This window comes from Cryptomeria japonica, chromosome 1 (assembly GCF_030272615.1).
Source record: "Cryptomeria japonica chromosome 1, Sugi_1.0, whole genome shotgun sequence".
Lineage (NCBI taxonomy): Eukaryota > Viridiplantae > Streptophyta > Pinopsida > Cupressales > Cupressaceae > Cryptomeria > Cryptomeria japonica.
The window spans coordinates 373577898-373602154 of record NC_081405.1 but is presented as its reverse complement, the minus strand read 5'-3'; the positions used below and the strand labels follow the sequence as shown (position 1 = coordinate 373602154).

Genomic DNA, 24257 nt, shown 5'->3' with positions numbered 1-24257 from the left:
AAGGTCCCTCATGTCCTTCAAGATTTCCTCGCATTCCGCCCACTCTTTATTAATGGTATCTTTTGTTTCGCTCTTCATGGTGGCAGTCCAGTACCATTCTTTAAAGACAATGATGTCATAGGAATCTAGGATGGCAGACAATGTAGGAATTTGCGCATGGGTCCAGAAAAGAGCCCTCATGAGGGGGAGAGTTGTAGCAACGACCTCATGAACCCTGAGGCATTCCCTCTTTACCTCGAATAATTTGACCAAAATGGTCTCTCGGTGGTGGGCCATTTCTTTTACATCCTTAATGATCAGCTCTCCCCTTTCTTTAATGTCTTGAATCCATTCTTTGATAGCCTTGGCGATATCCCGTACTCCTTCAAACTCTGTTGTAGTCCTTTGCACCAATGGTGATGGGGGAACATGGGATTCGGGGCATGATGCAACGGTTTCAGTAGGTGATCAATGTACCCCTCGGCCTGCTCAGCACGAACTCGGTACATGTTTCTCTCAGCAGTTATCTCGTCGAGTTGCCTGAGCTTATTTTGCACAGAGTCCTTGAACTCCTCCCTTTCTTGTTCTTTGGTGGCTTGCCCTATTGGGACAGTTGTAATGCTATAATCAGCCAACACAATTTGATCTGCTGGCTTATCGACAGGCGCGGTAGCGATATGGATGGTGCGGTTCCTCTGCTCATCCTTGGTGATTCAAGAGTAGGTCTTAGGCTTTTTCTTCCCTTTGGACTTTGTTCTCCTATGCGAGAGAAAATGTCCTCCAAGTTGATAGGTGGCTTGGTGATTGCCTTCTGCTGCGCACGAGCAACTAACCAGTCTTGAGGTATGGTCTGCCCAGACGCTATGGTCAAATTCCCACTCTGCTCTTTAAAGATTTCAGCTAGTTCATTGCATGTCTGTAACTAATCTGTTATAGGAGGAGCAGAGGAAGTGTCCAGTCCTTTGCTTATAGCTGAGTTCTCCCCTACCTCACTGAACAACTGTCGGATATCTCCATGTGATGGTTGCTCCTCAGTTTTGTCAGGCTCATGGGTCTCATCCGCCCTCCGTTTTCCTTCGACGATGGTGTCATCTTTGTCGGTACTATGTAGTTGCAACTCGTGCCGACTCCCTTGGGTGAATTCATGTACATCAGCCTCTTGATTGGACGGAATTTCTCCTTCCTCAACTTGGTTTTCAGGTTCATGTTGTGACGTATTCACACATCGCCCCATTGCAAATGGGGACCCCTACTTTTTTTTTGCTTTCTGGGGTTTGCTTTCTAGGTGTTTAGGGTTTGTCTGTTAGCCTTTGCATTTTGAGTGTCGCCAGGGGATCAATAGGATGGTAGGCTTTGCTTGAGCCAGGGGAGTCAGCAGGTGCTCCAGGTTAGGGTTTCTTTGAGAGTCTTCCTTAGGGCCTGATTTTGCTCTTGTTGCTAATTGTGTCTTGCTTTGTGAGTGGGTATCATTCTTGAAGGTCCGAGCTAGGTCAAGTTGGTGAGTGATGAAGTCTGGAATGTCATCCTGATCTTCAAATGCCCTGAAATTTGGCTAAGTCTGGAATGCCCTGATCCTGAAATTTGGCTAAGTCTGGAATGTCCTGATCCTAAAATTTGACTAAGTCTGGAAAACTGAAGAATGTATTATTAACAGATCTTGGGGTGCACATCTTGCAGTTGAATTCAGGAGAACCTATGAATAGGACATTGCTCCAGCATTTGATTGTGAGAAGGATCAGTTGTACGTTGACGATACAAATGCACTTGATGAACAATGTATTACAGTGGATAGCCGCCATGCCTTGCACCTGAAAAGGAATATCATGAAACAAAAGTTGAAGAATCAGTTGAATATACTCCAGCAGTGATAAAGGAAGATCCAGGAGTTGAACAAGCAATCAAAGAAGAAGATGACTCATTCCTTGAGGAATTCTCACTTATGCTACAAAGGGAGATCCTTGAGAGTGAATTGCAAGAGGTCTCAAATGGCATTCTTAAAGAAGACAATCAAGTTGAGATGTTGAACAAAGAAATACAAATCATCATAAGTGAGCCCAGGTATGAAGAACAATTCAAAGGGGCGCTTAAGATTTCATCACCATCATACTATTTGAGGAAGCACAAGTGGAATCACTGCCCAAATTTTTTCAAGATAAGCAAGTTACTATGAGTGATATGATCCATCATCAACTCCAACCTCCCAAGACTATGCTTGAAGAAGAAAGGCCACCTGAGATTATCTTTGATCAACTAGAGGAAATGTTTGAGGCTCAATCCATCAGGGAGTGCTTGGTTTTTGAAGATATGCTAACAAAATTTCATGAAGATGCCTGGTTTATGCAAGATATCTCAGTGAAAACAGAGAATCTTGAGTTATTCAAAGGGGCGCTGAGCTTGTTTCAAGAAGAACTTCCTAATCAAGATCAACATGTTGTGGATGCTCGTGGAATAATTCATCATCAATGGCGACCTCCTGAAGCAGCTGGTGACCTCGCTTCCGACAATGCAGTGCCATCTGAGCCTGAAATATGCCAGGTGGCCTCTTTCCTTAATCCTAGCCTTGAAAGTTATTATGATTTTGATTATGGGGATTTTGGGAAAACAACTTGCATCTGGATTGATCATGGTCCTAATGAATTACCTCAATTGATCATTTTGAGTGAAAACTTGCTTGAGTATGAGAAATGCATGGTGAGAGCTTTCTTTTCTGTGTTTAAGGATGAATTTGTTCAGTTGAGAACCATCACGTTTGCCATGCTCCTGTTGCACAACCTGAGAAACCATGTAAAGTCGTGCACATATTTCGCTTCCTTGAGTCGTGTTGAGTCTAGGAGTCTTGTATATAGGTTTAGAGTAGGTTTTCTTTTCGTTTTTTTAGTTAGACGTCTTTTGAGCCTTGTTCTTAATTTGCCTTGGGTCATTTGACTCATGATTCTAGTGTGGCTCAGGTAGTTTAGTTGTTTGCTTTCTTTCGTTGGCTTTTGGTGTGTGCTTTAGCTTAGTTTGCTTTTGGGTCGTTTGCTTTAGTTTAGGTGTCTTGAGTAGGAGCCTCCATTCGTGAGAAAGGCGTTTGTGTTGTTGCTCATACACTAGCAATATCTTGGATCTTATGTTAGACTCATTTCTTAGATATCTATTCATGAAGTGCTTGGAATCTAAGGTTGTTCTTCTCCAGCTTTATCATCTGATCAGCACCTGTATTTGACTTGGAAGGGGATCATTTTTTGTGTCTTGATGCCGACATCTGTTGATTACTATATCTTCACACATTAATAGACTCCGAGTCATTATGGTTTTCAGGCAAAGCTGTGATTGGTGAAAAATCTAAAATCTGACTTCAGCGCCACTGCAATCTTCAAACCCTAGTAAGTTTCACTACTTACGAGCCAAAGGAATTGACGGAATGAAAAAGCAATATCAAAAGGAAAAAAATGAGAAATGAAAGAGAAAAAATCAAGAAAAAATGAAATGAAATGAAATATCAAAATTGGCTAACGGGAATATACAGATAACTCCATCGGGGCTATGGATGCCCGGTTGGCAATGGAGCAATGTTCGTGAGCTTGCGGCGATAACCTCGTCGGGACTATGGACGTCTGACTGGCAGCGAGGCTCTATCTAGGATGCTTATGAAGTTCAGATAAACTACGTAGTTAATCACAGGGGAACCCAAAGATCGTAATTGTCTTGTCGAGAGGAATGAATACACTTGCACACACATGCGTAATCAAAGACTAAGTGTCTAGATCTGGTTAAAGATTCTCCTTCTACTTTGAGTGCATTTTCTAGTTTCTTGATAAGTTGGGTTGAATTTTCTGGAGGTTCTAAGTGTCAATTGAGTCTTTATCTCTAAAATTTTCCGGAACATTTATTCAAGGTGGCGCTAGATGTTGTGACGTATTCACACATCACCCCATTGCAAATGGGGACCCCTACTTTTTTTTTGCTTTCTGGGGTTTGCTTTCTAGGTGTTTAGGTTTTGTCTGTTAGCCTTTGCATTTTGAGTGTCGCCAGGGGATCAATAGGATGGTAGGCTTTGCTTGAGCCAGGGGAGTCAGCAAGTGCTCCAGGTTAGGGTTTCTTTGAGAGTCTTCCTTAGGGCTTGGTTTTGCTCTTGTTGCTAATTGTGTCTTGCTTTGTGAGTGGGTATCATTCTTGAAGGTCCAAGCTAGGTCAAGTTGGTGAGTGATGAAGTCTGGAATGTCATCCTGATCTTCAAATGCCCTGAAATTTGGCTAAGTCTGGAATGCCCTGATCTTGAAATTTGGCTAAGTCTAGAATGTCCTGATCCTGAAATTTGACTAAGTCTGGAAAACTGAAGAATCCTCCAAAAACTAGATTTTGCAATATAACTCCTGGAGGTCCGAAACCACTCTCAAACATCTTGGAAGTATATATGGAATATAACTTAAAGTATAAGTTATATTCCGTAAAATGATCCTGATGGAGAGTCCAAAATGTCAAATTTCGCTCCTGACCCTTTCAAAGGGTCCAAAGCGAATTTCGCTCCTGACCCTTCCAAAGGGTCTAGAGAGAAATTCTCCTTAAGACATTCTACTTTGACCAAAACCTAGAGCTAACGCATTCCTAGGCTTGAATGAAGGCAAAAGCACTTGTTTGAATGAAGAAATGCGAAAAAATGAAGTCAGGATCATGGCCTAAGGTGAATTTCGCTCCTGACCCTTCCAAAGGGTCCAGAGCGAAATTCATATTTCCTCTATTTTTCTCCTTAGCTTGACCAAGTTTGCAGACTTTTGAGGCATAATTGAGAAGGTTTGATGCAACTTTGCTTTGGAGAGGAGATTTTAGACCTTGGGATGATGGATTCTAGCCTGGGAGAGGAATTTCGCTCCTGACCCTTCGAAAGGGTCCAGAGTGAAAATCCTTATAACCCTCATTTTCCTTCCTTGTTTTGGATGGGCATTGGTTTATTAGGCATTGTGTGTGAGTCTTGATGTGTTCTTGCCTTGCGAAGTGTTTTGATAAGTGAGGATCTTGTCCAAAAATAGGAATTTCGCTCCTGACCCTTCCAAAGGGTCCAGAGTGAAATTATTCATAAGCCTCATTTGCTCCCTTGTTTTGGATACCAACCTTGTTCCATGGGCGAATTTGGGAAGGAAATAACATGTCTTTGCCTTTTGAGGTGATGGAACGTAGAAATGTGAAGGATTTTGGCCAAGATTAGGAATTTCGCTCCTGACCCTTCTAAAGGGTCTAGAGCAAAAATCCTTATGCACCTCAATTTATCACTTGTCAAGACCAATTTCATAGTTCCTTAGGAATTTTTGGGGGATTTTTGACATGTTCTGACCTTAGGAGGTGAGTAAAGGTGGATGAGATGAAGATTTTAGCCAAGAATAGGAATTTCACTCCTGACCCTTCCAAAGGGTCCAGAGCCAAATTCACTATAATCCTCATTTGCTACCTTGAATGGGCTTAAAACCTGGTTCCTCAAGTGGAAAACAATCTATATTTGCCTCCAGGAGAAGATTGAAGTTTGAAAAATGAGCAATTAAATCCTAAATCAAGATTTTCGCTCCTGACCCTTCCAAAGGGTCCAAAGCGAAAATCAACCTAAGACTCATTTCTTGCCTTATTTAACCAAATTTTGATTTGCAAGGCATTTTGAAGGGAAGAGTAGACATGTTTGGACGTTGGAAATGTTTGGAAGCTTTGTAAAAATGAAGGATTCTAACCAAGAAGGTGAATTTCGCTCCTGACCCTTCCAAAGGGTCCAGAGCGAAATTCCTTGCAAGCCTATTTTTTTGACCTTGCTTAGACCACAAACCTTGTCTCCTGGGTGAAGAATGATGTTTTGTTACCTTCCAAAGAGGATTGGAGTTGAAAAGATGAAGGATCAAGTCAAGAATGAGATTTTCGCTCCTGACCCTTCCAAAGGGTCCAAAGCGAAAATCCTCCTAGACCTCATTTCTTTCCTTATTTGGCCAAGTTTTGATGTCCAAGGCATGTTGAAAGAGAGAATGGGCATATTGAAACCCTTAAGGTCGTTTGAAGGAGTTAAGGAATGAGTGTTTTGGCCAAGGAAGGAAATTTCGCTCCTGACCCTTCCAAAGGGTCCAGAGCGAAATTCCTTACAAGCATATATTTTTAACCTTGCTTGAGCTTAAAACCTTGTTCCTAAGGCGAAAAGAGATGAAATTTCACCTTGCAAAGAAGATTGGGATTGAAAAAATGATGATTTTGGGCTAGAAAAGGAAAATCGCTCCTGACCCTTCCAAAGGGTCCAGGGCAAAACTATGTAAAACCTATCTTTTCCCTTAGTTTCATGCCAAATCTAGTGTGGATCATGATTAAAGAAGTCCTTAGGCATGTCCTTGAATGGTCAATAATTATCAAGTTTGAAGTAATTGAGCCAAAATGAGAAATTCGCTCCTGACCCTTCCAAAGGGTCCAGAGTGAAAAACACTAAAACCATCCTTTTCTCCAAATTTTGTGCTAAGTCAGGCCTGGACTAGGGTGAGAATAACTATTTGGAATGCCTTGGAAAGATGTTTGACCTTCAAAAATGTGAATTTTGAGCTAAAGTTGGAATTTCGCTCCTGACCCTTCCAGAGGGTCCAGGGCAAAATTCTTATAGGGCCTGTCCCTGGAAAGAGTCTTGAACTAACTTCATTTTAATATCTTTTGTTGATGATTTAAGGTGTGAAATACTATGTTGAAATGAATTTGTTATGTCCTTAATCATCTTTTGATTTGTTTTTGCAGATGAAAGAAGATCAAGCCAAGACAAGGACGGCCTTCTCCAATCCAGCATCAACAAGGACGGCCTTCTCCAGTCCAACATCAACAAGGACGGCCTTCTCCAGTCCAGCATCATCAGGGATGACCTCTTTCAGTCCAGCATTTGAAGGAAAGGTACACCATCCATCCTGCACATCAAAGACAAAGGAGGTTAAAGCAAGGCTTCATTGAAGAAGCAGACAGTTCCAGAAGAGTTAATTAAAGTTAGCTTCTCAACATCACCAAATTGAACATCAACCAAGTGTTAGACAAGGTGGCATCCCAGTCATCACTCCTCCAGTCGGGTTGGTCCACCTCAGCGTGTCCAGATTCAATGTACCTGACTCATCAAAGATGACACAAACTTCAATGTACCTACCCCAACTATCCATTGGTCGAATATTCCAGAGAAGACGTGTCCAAATAATGCAATTATTTCATTGGTCAAAATTGAGTTTGTTGTAACAAACCCTAATTAAGGTTTTCATTGTAAAATCTCGGCCATTGATCTCAAGTTGATCTGAGCCATCAAATTGTATTGAGGGCACTATATAAGCCCTGGCTCCTCATTTGCAAAGGTTAATAGTTAGTCAATGGTTAGCTAATAGCAGGAGTTAGAAGGTGAATAGTTAGAAATAGTGAATAAGTCAGTTAATAGTATAGCAATTAGAGTAGAATAGAAAGAGAAAGCAAAGATTGTTGCCAAGATGTTGTTGTAAAAGGCTTGTAAAATTTCATTGAAGAAATGGTGAAATCTATGGGTCAATTCAACAATTTGCATGGTCTCTATACTTCAGAGATTTGATTTCATGTTATTAGATGGGTGGAAGAAATGTGTTTGATTGATGGTGAAATTTGTATATCCATACTACTAGCACTTTGTTGATTGCAGACTTGCCTTGTGTAGTCAACTGGAATCATTCAGCTTAAGCTTAACTTCAATTGTCGCTTCTTCACTGATATGCATCAACCTGATGGTGTCTATGCTTATAGCGATGATCTAAACATCATAAAGCTTTCCTCCGAAGATTGCACTAACCTTGTGGAGATGGTCCTGGGATGTGAAAACAAGACTTAGTTAGAATTTCACCAAAGGTTATTCACTGCTCCTACATTCTTAGTGTCAGATTTAGATCCTTTCCTCACCCTCATCCTTTTTTTCTTTTTTTTCAAAATCTAGGCCAGTGAAATCTTGTGATTCCAGCAAATCAGACGTTTAGGTCATCGAGTGCAAGTCCCCTTGTGATTCTAGCAAAATCACATCATACCACAAAGAGCTTATCCGCGAATAGAGATCCTACAAAGCAGAACCTTGAAGTCCTTCCGATTGGTCCTTTTTGCGATATCTTCAGCATTCGGAGACTTTATTCAAGAGAGGATAAGGTACCTTTAGGTATTTTATTCTGTGTTCGCATGTGCATGAAAAACACATCAACAGTTCACCAGAACCAATGATCCTCACTTTTGTATTTAGCTCGTCTTGTGCCGGAGGATTATCAGCCTCGAATGCATCAACATCGCTCTGGGAGGGCGGAGCAGGTATATAATCAAGTTCAACGACATCATCATCGGAACTGGGATCCTTGGATGATGAAGTGACTTCTGGTCTTCTAATAGGGATCTTCTCCCTTCTAGTCCTTTTTGACGTCCAAGTGCCTCTGCTAGCTCTGGCTTTCTTCCTTTTTTCAGGCTTCTCAACCTCTTCCTTTGGTGCACTTGAGGTTCCCTCATCTTCCGAGGACTGAGAATCAAGACTACCCATCATATGGTAGGTGAATTGAACTCCTTCATGAGTTAGTCGCTCAATCTGTTGGTGTAGCTAATGATCGGTGTACCTTCTCAGGGCTGCCATAAGTGCCTCAAAATCAGTAATTGGATCCTGAGACCAATTGATGCCCGGCAAGAGGTGCCTTATTGCCTCAAACTCCCGAACCTGTAAGAAATTTCCAGAATCCGTTACTTGATCTGGGACCCGACGGTATTCATAAAGTCGCATTTGCTGCACACTTAACCTTGAATATTCACGCCGTCGGACCTCATAGTCATCAGAACAATTCTTCCAATAGTCTTCAATTGATTCCTTTGCTTTGTAGCGCCTGCTGTAGGTTCTTTTTGCCAAATTCTCATGATCAAAACATTTTCTTGGGAAATGTACCTGTAGGCCATAAGAGGCTAACTCAGCAAGTGACTCATCGGCATGTGTTGCATTTTTTAAATGTACATCGAGGTTACCCAAAATCATAGGGAAGGTGAATCCAGACTGCTTCTCATCTCTGAGTAAACTGCTCGTCAGACGTGCTTGCCTTGCAACTTCTAGAAGAATCATTTTGTTGGTTGGATAGCGTGGAAGTCGGAATGGAGCTCCTTCAAAGTCGGCTATCCGGATATAGGAGAACCTAGGGAACTAAATAAACCAGGCGTCGTACCTTTGTACCAAAATGGTAGCCTGTTCTGAGAATCTTATACAATCCCCCCTGCATCAGCCTGACTAGGCGCATTGTGAAGGCGTCATTGACATGCTCATACTGACCAATAGTAGAAGTAGTGTTGTTCTTTTCCCTCTGAACTATGTCATGATAATGTAGTTGAGGATAGCAATCGTACACCTTTACTTGATTGGGCCTGCTTCCGATTTCACCCTTCTTGATCGAACCTGGCAGTGGCTGGTGTTGGGCGAACATATAAACTAGGTAAGAGGTCATGGCGAAGTGTTTTTTCTCTTCAAGTTTGACCAACTGGGTATGGATGTTGTCACTGATGATTTGGGCCCAGTCGAACTTGGATTTCCCAGCGAAGACCTGCTCCGTAAAATAGAACATCCACTCTTCAAAAAGGTTAGACTGAGGGAGTCCCATAACCCGACTGAGCAAGGTGACCATATCTCCATGCTCATTGTGAAAGTCACTTCTGGGGGTCTTTTTCCCAATCCTAATACTTGGAGGCCTTCTCTCCTTATACCATTCCTTGTTTATCAATGTCTTGCATTTAGCAAGGTTCATGTCAAATGCAACTTGTGCTTCATCTATGGTTGTCGCAATGGGGCTATCCGAGGAGGGGATGTCGAATGCGTCGCCAATGGCCTCAAGTGTGAAGTCAGCTAAGACCATATTCTCAAGAACCACTAATCTGGTATTTGACTGATAATGTTGGGCAACCTCAACTACTAGCTCATAATTCTGCACTGATGGAGGAAATCTTGTTGCCTGGGCGATACCACTTTCCATCATCCGCCTAGGCCTGCCATAGGCATAAGGGGAAAATACCCGGTCTCTGAAGTCCCGAATGTCGATGTGGCCCAAGTCAGTATCGCCTACGTTTTCCCATATGCTTTGGACCTTTGACTCCCTTGGTCCTCCTCTTTGGTACTGGATTTTCATCTTATCGCCTTTGCGAGGGATGTTTGATTTAGAAGCCCGAGATGTTCCGGTTGCACCAGGTGTCTTTGAGGATTCTACCGCAGATTTAGGCATCTATCCTGCACAACAGGACATAGATTACGAGACAAGATGAAGGAAACAAAACAGGTTAGTTAAAAGGGATATGTTAGCACATAAGGATCAATGGAAAAACCTGAAATTTGAAAAAAGCATGATGCTTCAGTAAAAGAGCCTGATTAATTTGGGCATGGAATGTTATTAAGCTCTCCGCTTTAAAATTTACTACTCGATTGCGGTTCAAGGACTTGGGTGTTTAATGATTGCTAAAGTTGCATTCAAGGTCCTTAAGTTCAGTTTTTCAAAAAAGAATGAGGTTCAAAATTCCCTAAAGTCTGAAATTTGCATTCCTGGTTAACTTTTTGGATAGACTCTGATTTTGCTGCTTTGCTTGATGCCTTTCGAAAGGGAAAAGATGTGGTCTACGAGATTTAATCATTTAATCAATTTTGCATAAACACATCTAACCAATCTTGCATATATTTCAAATGATTCCAAGGGAGACAAAGCAAGCTTACCTGGCAAACAAGGTGTCAATCCGCACAAAATCCGGCTTGCAGGGTTGGTTTCTTTTGGAAGAAAAAAAAATGCCCTTTCCCTTAACTCGCGCTTTGGCTGGGAGGGCTTATTTCAAATTTTGAAGAGTTGTAACGCCTTCCCCAACTTGCGACTTTTACGTGCCTGCCGATTTTCGGGATAGAGGGCATAAAATGCGAACACCCTATCTTATGCCTTGCATTTTTGGGAAAGAGATAAAATGCACAGCTCGCGATTCATAAAAAAAGAATGACGTTTTTCCCTAATATGCCTTGCGATTTTCACGTGGAAGGGGAGGGGTTTTGCGATACTGTGAACCTTTTAACGCTTGGACACTTTTACACCTAATGTCAAAGCTTGACATTTCGCCTTCTTTTGCAAAGTTTAAATGCTTAACACTCTTCCTATTCGCCGAATTTCGAGGGTTTGGGCTTTTGCGATTTTAAAATTCTTCTCTTTGTCGCCGAAGTTCGGGCTTTTGGATTTTTTTACAAGCTTTTGACCCTTTGACACTTCACTCCTTCATCGCAGAAGTTAGGGGTTCTAAGAAATTGGAAGTTTCGCGATTTTTAAAGTTTTAACTTTTTGCATATTTTTTCCTAACGGCAGATTTCGGGGGTTTGGGCCCTTTTGCAAACCTTTTGATATTTTAAAGTTTCGCGTTTAGTCTTTGTTATCGCCGAACTTCGGGGTTTATGGCCTCTTTGCAAACCTTTTACACTTTGACATTTTACCTTGTAATGCTGAAGTTCAGCGCTTTAACGTCTTTCGCAAAGCTTTAGTATTGGCACTCATATCACCGAAATTCGGCATTTTACCTTTATTTGCAAACTTTGACTTTTTCTTAGATATAACCTCCTACTGCAGAAGTTCGGGATTTCAACCACTTTGCAAAGTTTAACTCCCTTTTTTACATTTAACCTTATATCGCCGAAATTCGGCGTTTCCGAGGTATTTGCAAAGTTTAACTCTTTTATTTACATTTTTACCCTTTTTGGCGGAATTCAGGGTTTTGACGACTTTTGCAAGCTTTTATATTTCACTTAGAGGCGATTTTCGGCGAAAAAGGACATTTGTAAGAAGTTTCAGACTTAGGCGTTTACTTCAGTTTAAGCGATTTTCGATCCAAGTACAACTTTTGCGAAGGTTTTAACTTGAACGTCTTACTTCAAAGCGAAAATCGGCCTCCTGAGGGATTTTGCCAGCTCTTATTTAACTTGCATTTTCGGGCCACCAGGCCTTTTGCGAGCTTTTCAAAATTTTAACTTTGCCCTCAGATTTGGCGAACATCGACCAAAAAGCGATATTTAAAAAGTTTTCAACTTGAGCGATAAACTCACCTTGTAGATTCCCAGGCTTATGCTTATGACAACATCGTCCTTTGGACTGATTTCAAGCACTCAGAAAAAGACGCGAGACCCCCTACGCAGAACTCAACAGGGCGAAGGTTGAAAACCTTAAAAAGAGGGGGACCCTGTCGGCGACAGGGAGCGTGTGCAATCCACAACACAACTATAGCTTCAAATATGAAATCATAGTAAATATATCCCAAACACCATCGAATGTTTTGATGTCAATACAAAACATCATCATTAAAGTATGATACCAATATCAAAATCAGAATCAAACAGAAAGATAAGAGACATATTATTATAGGCCTTACAACTAGAGTAGATACATTGTGACATTAGTAATGCTAGTTTAAATTAAGTTTAAAGGCCAAAGAGATGAAGGTTCAAGGTTCACAATCCTTATTCCTCATTCTCTTTTGGAAATAAGAATATTGTTGATGGATAACGCCTTAGGATATTTGGTGCCAATAATTATTAGAAAACAGGGACGTGGATCCCTACACAACTACCATTTGTATTCACAAAGCAATTTTTATTTTCCATAAAATTGCAAGAACTTGTAGTATATCAATAAATAGTACATATTTCTTCATTGAGAATGAATAAACATATTTATCATAGGATATACCACAATAGTAAAGAAGCTGCAATCGCTTTTAGCATAGCAGCAAAAATCGTTCTTTGGAATAATTCAGCGAACCAAAAGATAAATGATTTTTTCAAAAATAGCGACTTTAGAAAGAAAAAATTGTTTCAAGGTTTTAAAAATATAAAATATCCTAAAGATCGTAAAAATTGCAAAAAAAACAAGTTAGGGTTGAGGCTTTCCAAAAAATCAAAAAAGTCATGAAAAAGGTTCAATATTGGTCAATCTCACCAAAATATTTTTCAATCTGAATTATTTATTTATGATTTGTTTTTCAATTAGTCAGCTGAAAATTGTCAAAAAAACTGTCAATTTTTTTAAAAATTTGCAAATTCTGCCTATAGACAAATGACCTGCAACTAGATTCATGATTACTTATGATTGTTTAACACTTTATGCTTCTATGGATCATATAATTAAGTTCACAATAATGAAAATTTCTATTACCAAAAAAATTACACCTTTTTATATTTACCATGAACTTTTTTAATAAAATTGTCTTTTGGAAAGAAATGTCTTCAATAAAGATAACACTTGAATTTCATAGTAGGAATGCCAAAGGTTATGGTCAATTTATCAAATGAAGATCTGCGTAAAGTTGTGGGAATATTTGTACTAACCCTAATTAATGGATTAAGAAATTATAACATACTAATACCCTAAAATTTACTTTTATCAATAACTACATACTTTTTGTTCCAGATTTTGGAAGCGGGAGAGCAAATAGGTTTGAAACACTTCAAACCCATAAAATCTTTAGGATTTGGTGACACGGGGAGGTTAGTCTCATGAATTTTCAATGCCTATCATAGATTTAGTTTCTAAATCTTTGACATACAAACTATTTATTTTCTATTGAATGTGCAATTAGTTCTTATAATATGTAAAATTACTCTCTAAGTAGTGTTTTATGGTCAGGGTTTTAATTATGATTTGAAATTCCGGTAGTTAAAGTGAAGTTACCTACACATGAAGATTCAGTAATCTTAGCAATTTATAATATTGTTAGATTAATTTAAAAATAGACATAAAAGAATGTAACACAACCTTAATATCATGATTAAAAATGCTTTTGGTTTGATGGTCAAAATGGAAAATGTACAATTCAAAGTGAGGCAGATGAATAGTAAATCCTTTGAGTTCTTACTAGGTTAAAAGCTCCTTGATACTAAATTAAAATACCATATGGTAAAGAAAAATATCTCGAAAAATTCCCTGTATTTTTAATTAGATGGAAATTTAAAGAGAAAAAGTGACTGCATTTTAAAATGAAAATCAATCAATAAAATTGAAAATAATCTAACATCTAAGAAAAATTATTTATATAATTTATTTTCACTTTTAAAGGAGATTCATGTCATATTTCTATTTGATTCAGTAAGATACATTAAAGAAAAGGATATTGTTCAACATTGATTTTTTTTTAACAGTGTAGATACATTAAACATAGACAAATAGCTGAACATTGAAAGAACTGCCAAATGTAAATTATTTGTTCAATTACAACTTCATATATATTATATAGTCTAAGACTCTAAATTACATCGATTATGATACTCAGGGAACACAATGTATGTTAAAGATAGAACATGAAATGAAAAGGGAGGACCCCTTGCCATTTGTTCATATTCTTGAAGGGAGGGCCCTTGAAAGGTAGGGATGTTAAAGTAATCACCTTCCTGTTGTTATTAGTGACACTCGTTTAATAAAATACTAGTATTCTATTGTAAATAGTGTTCACATATTAAATCACTATTAATTGTACAATAAAAGATAGATGTGGACAAAAATCACACTATGAAGTCATCTTGGAGGAACAAAATACCAAGATCTTAGGATATGAAACCCAAGTTCCAAGAAATCAAAGCATTGTGGGCCCAAGAAGCAACATGGAATGCAATCCAAGATAAAGCATATAACGAAGAAGTCTTTGAAAAGCCCACATTAAGAGGCAAGAAGACCAAGGGGCTGGTAGATTTTTGGCAAACTATTAAAATAATCTTAAAAGTGCATTGAAACCAAGAAGCATTAGCACCATTTGACCACAACTGGCAGAGGACCATCATAATGATCGGGGCTTTGTCTAACATCCTTTAGATCTGTATCAAGAACTGGATCCCAACTAAATCCATCAAACATAGCCTCTTCTATAAGGCTAGGAGGTGGAGCCTCTTTTCCATCTGTGGAAAGATGCCTAGGAAAAACATAAAAATTTATCATTGCCAGATCTAGGATGCCATGCAGAATTATCCCACTGTCCATTGCTGTCATAAAATATTAGCATTTGTCACATGATAGTTAAATTGTAATAGTTATATTTGAGTCAACTTTCCATTCTCGTGAAGAATCTTGTGTAAGATATAAATGTTTGTTCAACAACCGAGCTATTGAATCAAAGTTTTTGATTAAGGGTAAACAGGTTTTGAGGGGACGAGAAACCTCGTACAACAGGTTTTGAGGGGACCCGAAACCCCACAGGATCCGAAACCCTCAAATTTTACCAGGATCTAGAACCCACATTACAACACTGCTAAAAGAAAAGAGCATCAACATACCAACAGCCAAACCACAAACTGGACATACGTCCCTAAACCATAAACAAGGGTTTTACAAGCTCCCTTAACCTACAGATGAATCCATGGGTGTATCCAGGTACCCATCACCTTCAATAATACCAGATTACAATAGATAAACATATACTCACAGTCTGGACTAATGGGGTTTTGAAAGGCTCCCCTAACCTTCATCATGGGTTTTGAAATGGCTCCCAAAACCAACAAATAAGGGTAATCCCAGGCTCCCTCAACCTGTAACAAAGTATTCAACCAGCCAACAACATAACTAACCCTTAACCAAAAACCACAACTGGCCAGTCTGGGCCCTTTAAAATTGCTAGCATCCAACTTGCCTTCTCAAAACCAACTGTAAAAGAAAACAAGAGGGTTTTTACTGGCTCCCTCAACCCACAAAACCAGCAGCACAAACAAAAGAAGCCAAAATGCTTCCTCAGCCCAACTCTCCACCTCTAAAGGAGATAGGATCACCTCAATAAGACAAGGAGGAATGCAAACCAACAGAACAGAAAATCCAATCGAAACCACTAGTTGCATCCATCTGCGAGAGAAAAAAAGAGGGTTTTTATGGGCTCCCTCAACCCACAGCGCCAACATCATGAATAGAAACAGCCGAAATGCACCCTCACTCGAACTCTCCACCTCAATAGGAAATAGGTCCCCCTCAATAAGGCAAAAAGGAATGCAAACTAGCATAATAGATAAAACTTTCTATGCCACAAGCAGCACCCACCAGACCCTTCCATCAATCCTCATCTCCACCTCAAAAGGAGAAAGGGCCACCTCAATAGGCTTAGAAGGAGAATAGCCTGACTGCCCAAAAAAACTTTTCTCAGCGAGGAAGCAAAACCATCTCGCCAACACCACAAAAGTGCAAACCCTCATAGGGAGAGAGTCAAAAAACAGGGGATAAGAGTAGAATAAACCCACAACACAGAGAAATCTTGAAAAGAACAGAGGGACTGCTCACCCCTAGAACAACAGATCCCCACCAGAACAACCACATACTAACGAGACCCATCAAAAACTTGCAGCCAAAAACCATAGGAAAAGAAAGGCAGGGGAAAAACGTCGTCCTTCCCGAGGCCAAACCCACACACCGCTGAAAGAGGCCAAACACACAGATCGAGCTCGGAAGAGACCTCCACACCCATAAATCCACAACGCGGACCCTTGAAAACCTAGCAACCGCTTGCCAAGAACAAAGGATCCACACCTTCCACTTCACCACTCTCAACCTTGTCACTCGCCATACCGCAGGATGCAGGAAAAAAAGAAGAACGACGAAAAGACACAAAACCCCTACCATCCGCCTCGTCGTCATCCTCATCCTCATCTTGGATCTCGGCTGCCGAAGCCCTACCGCGAATTGCTCTGTCTGTGCTCCCTTTCCCGCCCAACGCTGTCACCATCATCGTTGCCGTCATCCTCATCATTTGTTAGCTATTGAATCAAAGTTATTTGTGTATCTAGTAGAGTATAAAATATGGAGATGTAAAAATTTGCAGGATTGTTTAGAACTTCATAGAACCTTTTCTGCAAGATTGTTTTAAACTATATAGAACCTTTTCAAGTATGGAACCTAGTAAAAAATTTAAGAAATTGAATTTATCAAGCTGTATGAGAGTAAAAATTATATGAAGATTTATGTCAAATCCATATAAATATTGTGTTTGGATGATAAAAATATTTACAGAAATGTGTAAATTCCCTGTTTAAAGTGATAGAGATATTTGAAAGCCTCAATGGAGTTAGTTTTGAAATGCTTAAGCCATTCATTAGTGCAAAGCTAGTTTATTCTTATCTTGGTAAGCCAATCATATCATATATTTCAAAGAAATTTGTGAAAAAATCAAATGAAAATCATTCTCTCTAGCAAGAAAAAATCAACTTAGAAAAAAATAGATAATTTTGTGTTTGAACTACCATTAGAGGATAATTTGAATGTAATTTTAAAAAATTTACAGGCCAATTTAATTAGCAAAACAGTTCCTACATTTCAAGCTTTAATCATGCTAGTTTAGGGGTCTTGTCCAACCATTTTTATTTGAACAGACCTTACATGAATTGTAATAGATGCTTAACTCCCATGAAGACATTATTCAAACAATTAAATGAATAACTGTGCATTTCAAAGCTATCTGCAATCTCTATAGAAGTGCAATATAGGAATATGAATTATATGATAGATGAAAAATTAATCAGATATATGGTAAGAGAATAATTATATAAAAAGTGACGAAGCATCTAAGGATATAACAAAAAATCATTTATCAAAAGAAGATAGGATAAGATTTTGTTGAAGCCTCATGATTCATAGAGAATTACAATGGTAGTATTCTCTAGGACATTGGCTTACACCAGTTTTGTGTTATTTATGATTAATCATATATTTAGTTGAACATTTCAACATATATATACCTTTCCATTTTCCTATATTAGTATACAATGTGTGCAGTGTAAAAACCCTATTTCACCACTTTTTCACCTTTATCTCCATGTGCATTTTGTCAAGAAGATGGCATACAGTTGTGGAAAATTAGATGTTTGTGTTGCAATTTGGTGTTTCAGTTCTGAATATGTTGGAATATATTGCCGGTTTATGTTTCAATGATAATTCTATGCAAAACATGTATATGTAACCATGCATGGAGGCTAACAATTGGATATAGCTGAACTGAAATTGAGCATTAACATTCACTGAATGGAAAGGCTTACAAGTTTCACTGAAGATGTTAGCTACAGGACTACAATATCAGAAATTTACAGAGACAAATGTATTAATTCTGATCTTGAACAATAATAAAATTGCAAACTTAAAATAAGAGATTGCTGTCCTTATTCACAGGTTTCATACATATGGAAATTTAGATGGTAGAAGATATAATAGCACGAGCTCTGAAAATTAAATCTGTTACTGACAATTCTGAATCCCCATGCATAAGTTAGCAAATACACATTTAATCTTTGTCTTATTCACAAGCGCAGGCCTGCTAAAAACATCCCAGTCAAGAGGTAAATCTATCCTTGTTGAGGTCGCTCCCAATGGAGATGAAGACTCCTTAATGCTGCCACGACTTGTAGGTTATATCACATGCCAGTTTTGGGTATCCTTTTCAGCTTGAATGCTTCCACATGCCTATAAAAGGATCACAAACTTGTACGGCCAGCCATTATCCTATTCACTCCACCATTACTCATGCTCCCAGCTTACCATTATGTATTGAGCTCTGCACCAACTCCTTAATCAACATGTCAAACCAAACACAGTCTCATGGCTGGTATACAATGATGAGTTGATCCCTTATTGAAGGGTGTCCAAAAATATTAAAGAAGAAAACAATATTATATGAGTATTCTTTAAGTTTTGTATCTTTTTCTATGCGTATTCAGAAAAGTAAATTTCGGGAGCTGGGTTTGTTCCTTTCTCTTTCAATGATTTGATAAGATTGGTTAAACCGCTGAACATTTCCCAAAACTGCATAGACCAAAAAAACAGAAACACATGGCAGAAAAATCAAGGGTCTCAAAGGAAAACATGCTCCCAAATTTTGTAGGATCAGTGAAATAGGCACCAAGATGTTTTGAATCCGTGTGCGCACCCCAAATTTTACTAACTTGTCCTTTTCTAAAAAAGGGTTATCAAGAGGGTTTCACTAGTTTCAACTTTCGATAACCAATCTTCAGTTAGCAAAGGAGTTAGCAAAAACAGAATCCAATAGGAATTTGTTTGAATCTTCGAGCCGTATATTGCCAGAGTATGAAGTAAAAGGTGGGGACACAAGTGAGAAGTTGGTTTTCAATAATACAAAACAGTATAGGGGGATCTTAATGCGTAGGCAAATCCGAAACTGAGATGGTATCAGAGAAGAAAACTTGCCATGATTTTACCAAAAATAGTCAAAAACAATGCAGTGACCATTGATAAAATGCCTTATTCAATAGAAAAGTAAGCAGGACAGAGTGATATTAAGGGGAAATAGGCAGTTGTTTTCTCATATCCATGGGTTCTTAAGGCTCAACTGAGCAACTCAAAACTGCTGTAGCAAATAAAGTGGAAAAAGAAGCAAGGTTTCAAGAAAATAGAGACTCATACAGAACCACAACTATGCCATTGTTATGGTCTTTAGAGCTATATGTAAATGAACTTATGAATATGAAAAAATGGATAGACTATACAGAAGGAAAGGGGCAGCATGAAAATATTAAACTGAAGTAAATTGTGTAGTCTAACGGAAATCTTGAAAGAGAAAACAAGTTGCTCAAAGAGAAAATAAAAAGTCTACAAATAAGTATGGAAAGAGGACAAGGAAAGCTGAATATTATAAAACATGAGCTAGAACAAGTCAAAGTGGCAGAAAAGAAGAGAGAAGAAACAAAGAATGCAAATGGCATAATGCAGTTGGAAAATATTCAAACAGCAATTTCAAGCATGGAGGAAAGAGAGAACAAACTAAGAGTTCAAATGGAAGAGGCCAAATGTTGGACACAAGTTGTCAAGGGGCCATCTAATGATCAAAAGGAAATCATAGAAAAACAGATCAAGAGGCAAATAAAAGAGGAAAAAGACAAACAAGACAAAGTTATGAATATCAACATTAAAAATCTGAAAAAGGACTGATATTTTAGCAAGAGACTTTCTCAAGGACCAACTGAAGTGGATAGGTTGTATCAAACAAGCAAATGGGATTGGAAAGAAAATAGAAGATGGAAGGAATAGACATGTAAGAGTTGTCCTGAAAAAGCATGGAAGATAGGAATGCAATCTTAAAGAATAGAGGGTTGCTTAGAGGTAGCTATATTTATTTTGATGAAGACTTGAGACTTGCCCAACAAGATGAGAAAAGGAGTGGGAAAAAGTGAAAATAGCGAGAGAAGCAGAAGAGTGGGCATGGCTGAAAATTGGAAAGGCTCAAATCAGCGAGCATCTACCATGCAAGAAATAGGAATTTGGGGCCCCATATGAGTTCCTTCACATAATAAGTTTGAATTGTAGAGGTTACCCATGGAGGAGAGGACCGGGTTTGGTGCCCATAGTTGAGGGGAAGGACATTATCATTCTCACAAAAACACATAACATGATGGTTGCAGAGTGCCAAACTTTGAGGGATACAATAAAATTTCAGTTTGGAATGAACGGACTGAAATTGGTGAAGGACATGGAGGGACCATGGTTTTAGAAAGAGAAACGTGGGATGTAGTAGTAAAAGTAGAGAAAGAAAATGCACCTAAGCAATATGTATGGATGAAAACAGTAGAGAATGAAATTACTATCAAGGTGGCAGCATGTTACATTGCTCCAAAAAGCTCACAAGTATACCAAACGAGGAACCTAGATAATGAGGATCCCTATGTGTCATTGAAAAAAGACATTTTTGATTTCAAGGCTTCAGGAGAAATAACTTTTTTAGGGGACTTTGATGCAATTACAGCCAATAATCAGTCAATTCAACTAAGTAGAAGAGAAGAGGATGACAACAACCCTCTTTGGTTAGAGTAAAACGAGGATCAACCTTTGAGAAGGACTTCACAAGATGGAAACAGAGGTGTCTCTCATTGTGGGGTGGAGTGTTGGGTTTATGTAGCTTATATGATATGATAATATACAATGGTATGAAAATTTTGCCAATATCTAGAGGTATTACTTGCAAGACTTACAACAAGCAAAGTGTGGTGGATAATATAATTTTGTCTCAATGGTCTACTCCTACGTTGATGGAGTTCACTATTGAGGACTGTCCTATTGGGATGAAATTACGTCATTTGACGCTCTTTGGTCAGTTCTTCATCCATACAAACAACCAGCAAACAAGGCAGACCATACGCAAGCATAGAAAAGTGCATTTGCAAGGTAAAATTCTTGCGAATCATAAGAGTCAAGATATTTTTACTACAGCTCTTAAACAACACCTTCAAACAGCAAAAAACAACATATCATGCAAGGAAAACAATGAAGAAAAGGACTACATCAATAATAGTATGCTAATCTTGTTAATTCACAAGGCACTAAAGGGGTGCAAAAGATCTCAACCTAAGAGGAGGGTTGTAAACTCTTTTCCAGCTAACCCTTGGTTCGACGAAGAATACAAGGCAGCTAGAAGATGTTACAAAGATAATGAATCAAACAAGGAAAGAAAAATAAATTATGAGATTTTGATAAAATGGAAGAAAGAAAACTATGTGATGCTAGAAGGAAAGAGTTAATCTCTTTGGGCAAGCACAACCCCAAAGGTTTTTGGAAGAAGCTTTAGCAAGAAAGAAAACAAATAGAGAACAACACCATGGACGCACACTGGTTAGATTATGCAAAGCTCCTTTATGAGCAGGTGCATGATAAAGACAAACCTCCTACAATAAATGATTCAAAAGAGCTCTTTTCAGTCGAAGACGTCAAGCAAGGTATAAGAAACTTGGCAAGTGGTAAATCTCAAGACATTGATGGGTTGCAAGATGAATTTTTAAAATGGGGAATAGAGCTCCTTGCTTCTCACATCAAACGTTCTTTTAATAAAGTTACCCAAAGCGACTTTCCGGCTAAATGAACAAAAAGTTTTGTGATTCATTTGCACAAAAGTGAGATGTTAACAATCCTTCTAACTATTGTACTATTATGATCAACCTGCTTCTCAGAAATCTTTTTGGGAGTATGATAGAGCATAGAATCAGCAATTGGGCAGAAAGAGAAGGTAAAAGAACAAAAGGATAGCCAGGTTTCAAACCAAAGAACTCCACCATTGATCATTGCAGCAGTCTTAGACACTTCATTGAGAAGGTATGGGACTCACAAGCGAAAGAAGCCTTATGTTGCTTCGTTGAATTCAAGAAGGCCTTTGAAATGGTACCCAAGGACAAACTTTGGAGTAGAATGAAGGAACTTGTGATCCCTTACGAACTTAGAGCTGCAATTTATAAACTTTATAATCAAGTTAGAGCGAAAATCAAAACAAAAGATGAAATGTTTGAATGCTTTGGTAGTGACATTGGGGTCAAGAAGGGGTGTCTTGAAGAGGTGTCTTCTTTCCCCCACCTTGTTTGGCCTATATATTGATAAACTTGAAGAGTGGCTAAATGAGAATAATGGGGAAGGTATTCAGCTTGTAGGTCATGTGGTGAAGCTTCTTTTGTATGTAGATGATCTTATTTCAATTGCAAAAACTGTGAACAATTTGAAGGAACATTTGAAAGCTCTTGAGCTTTTTTGTCAATGTTGACGTGTATTTTGTACACTATCAAACACAGAATAAAATACCCAAGTGTACCTTATCCTCTCTTGAATAAAGTCTCTGATTGCTGAAGATGTCGCAAAAAAGGATCAATCAGGGTGACTCCAATGTTCTTTTATGTAGGGTCTCTACGTGTGGATAAGCACCAGTGGTCGTTGTGATTGCTGTTTCATCAAGGGGCCTTACGTATCCGAATTGCAGGAACAAGATTTCCTAATACTAACAATTTCTCAAAAAAGATCAAAAGGGTAGGGCTTGCAAGAGATAAATTCTAATCTAACCTTAAGAATGACTCAATGCGGGCAGGACTTGGTAAGATTCTACCAACTTCAATATTGCCATGAAATAACAACTCAACTGAAATTGATGCGATCTTCTAAGGTAACAAATGATCTTTCAATTCATCAAGGATCATGGACACTACCACGAAGGCACATATCCAAAGCTCAATGGCGATTGAAGGTTTAAGTAATTCAAATCTTTCCAGTTGACCACACAAGGCATTCCTACAATCAGTAAGAAGCTAGTAGTTTGGAATGTGAATCTCACCAAAGATCAAGCCCAACACTTAGTCCTTCGAACTTTAAATACTACTTTGACTGAGAATGATTCAAGAAAGTAAACAACCATGAAGATAACCACAAGAATTGCAATAAAACACCATAACTTCAATATTTTATTGATCTCAAAGCCATCATAAACAACAATTGTTTGAAATTCCTTCTTCAAAGCTCAATCTTGCTACAAAATAACTTGCTTCTCAAAAACTCTAAACTCTAACTATTTCTTATTGCTCTCTCTTTCTAATTTTCTCCTATATCAAAATGAAAATGAATGAGGGCATAAATAGCATCCTCAATTACAATGAACGGTCCAGATCAAAAGAAGATCAATGGCCAAGATTATGACACCTAAACCCTAATTAAGGTTTATTACAAATAGCCTCCTTTTTATTGAACAATATTAAATGCATAGCCAAATATTAAATTTGGCACAAAAACCTAGGAGACATAGACCAATGATAATTAAGGTGCCACATCATCTATAACAACCTTTCTTCTAGAATCTTATTCCCTTTCCAATGCTCTTTCTTAGCATATGCAATGAATCTAGACACGATTCCTTCGATCTCAGCAATTGGAATCTCGGGAAGAATCCTCATTCGTTCCTCCAAGTGGATGACCTGATCGAAAGCCTTGAGAAGAGCAATGTCCCATCCAGGTTCAAGTTCTTTGATTTTCTCAATCAAAAGCATGGTAGCAAACATCTGATCCCGTTGCTCATCTGTAATAACATTCTCATCTTTGCAAAAGATGACCTTGACTCTTTCTTCTAATTATTGCAAATCCACATCTGTCTCAACTGCAATCCTCCTGCCAAGAATAGTACATAATACTTCAAACACTTTGTCCTGGATTGGATGGATAATTTCTTCAACTTGATTGCATTTGCTACTGATGTCCTCAAAAAGAACTTCCTTCATCTGGAGTAAAGTTGACCATTGGAGTAAACTATGAGGTCCTCCATCCATTATCTTTTCTTGCGCTAGGATCTTCCTTGATGTTTGTCTGATTACTTGCAGGACAGGAATGATAACATCTTTAGTATGAGCAAAGGCGGCTACCGTTATCATTAGGTTGTGGATGATCTCAAGAACCTGGATAGCTCGATGAATGGTCTGTATCATCCTTGTTGCAAATTCAATAGCAACTGTATGGGATTTGTCAATCCAAGAGCTCATAAGCTGAACCAAACTCCTGACTCTCTCTGCC

The 24257-nt window shown here is 38.6% G+C and overlaps 1 protein-coding gene across 1 annotated transcript in view; it reads left to right on the top strand.

The window, feature by feature from the left end:
- Positions 1-24257, top strand: part of LOC131069093 (phototropin-1) — a 200255-nt gene that overhangs the window by 159947 nt on the left and 16051 nt on the right. The window contains exon 13 of the mRNA XM_059210054.1: positions 13392-13468. Coding sequence (XP_059066037.1) covers positions 13392-13468 — 77 coding nt within the window. The remainder of the gene's footprint in view (positions 1-13391; positions 13469-24257) is intronic.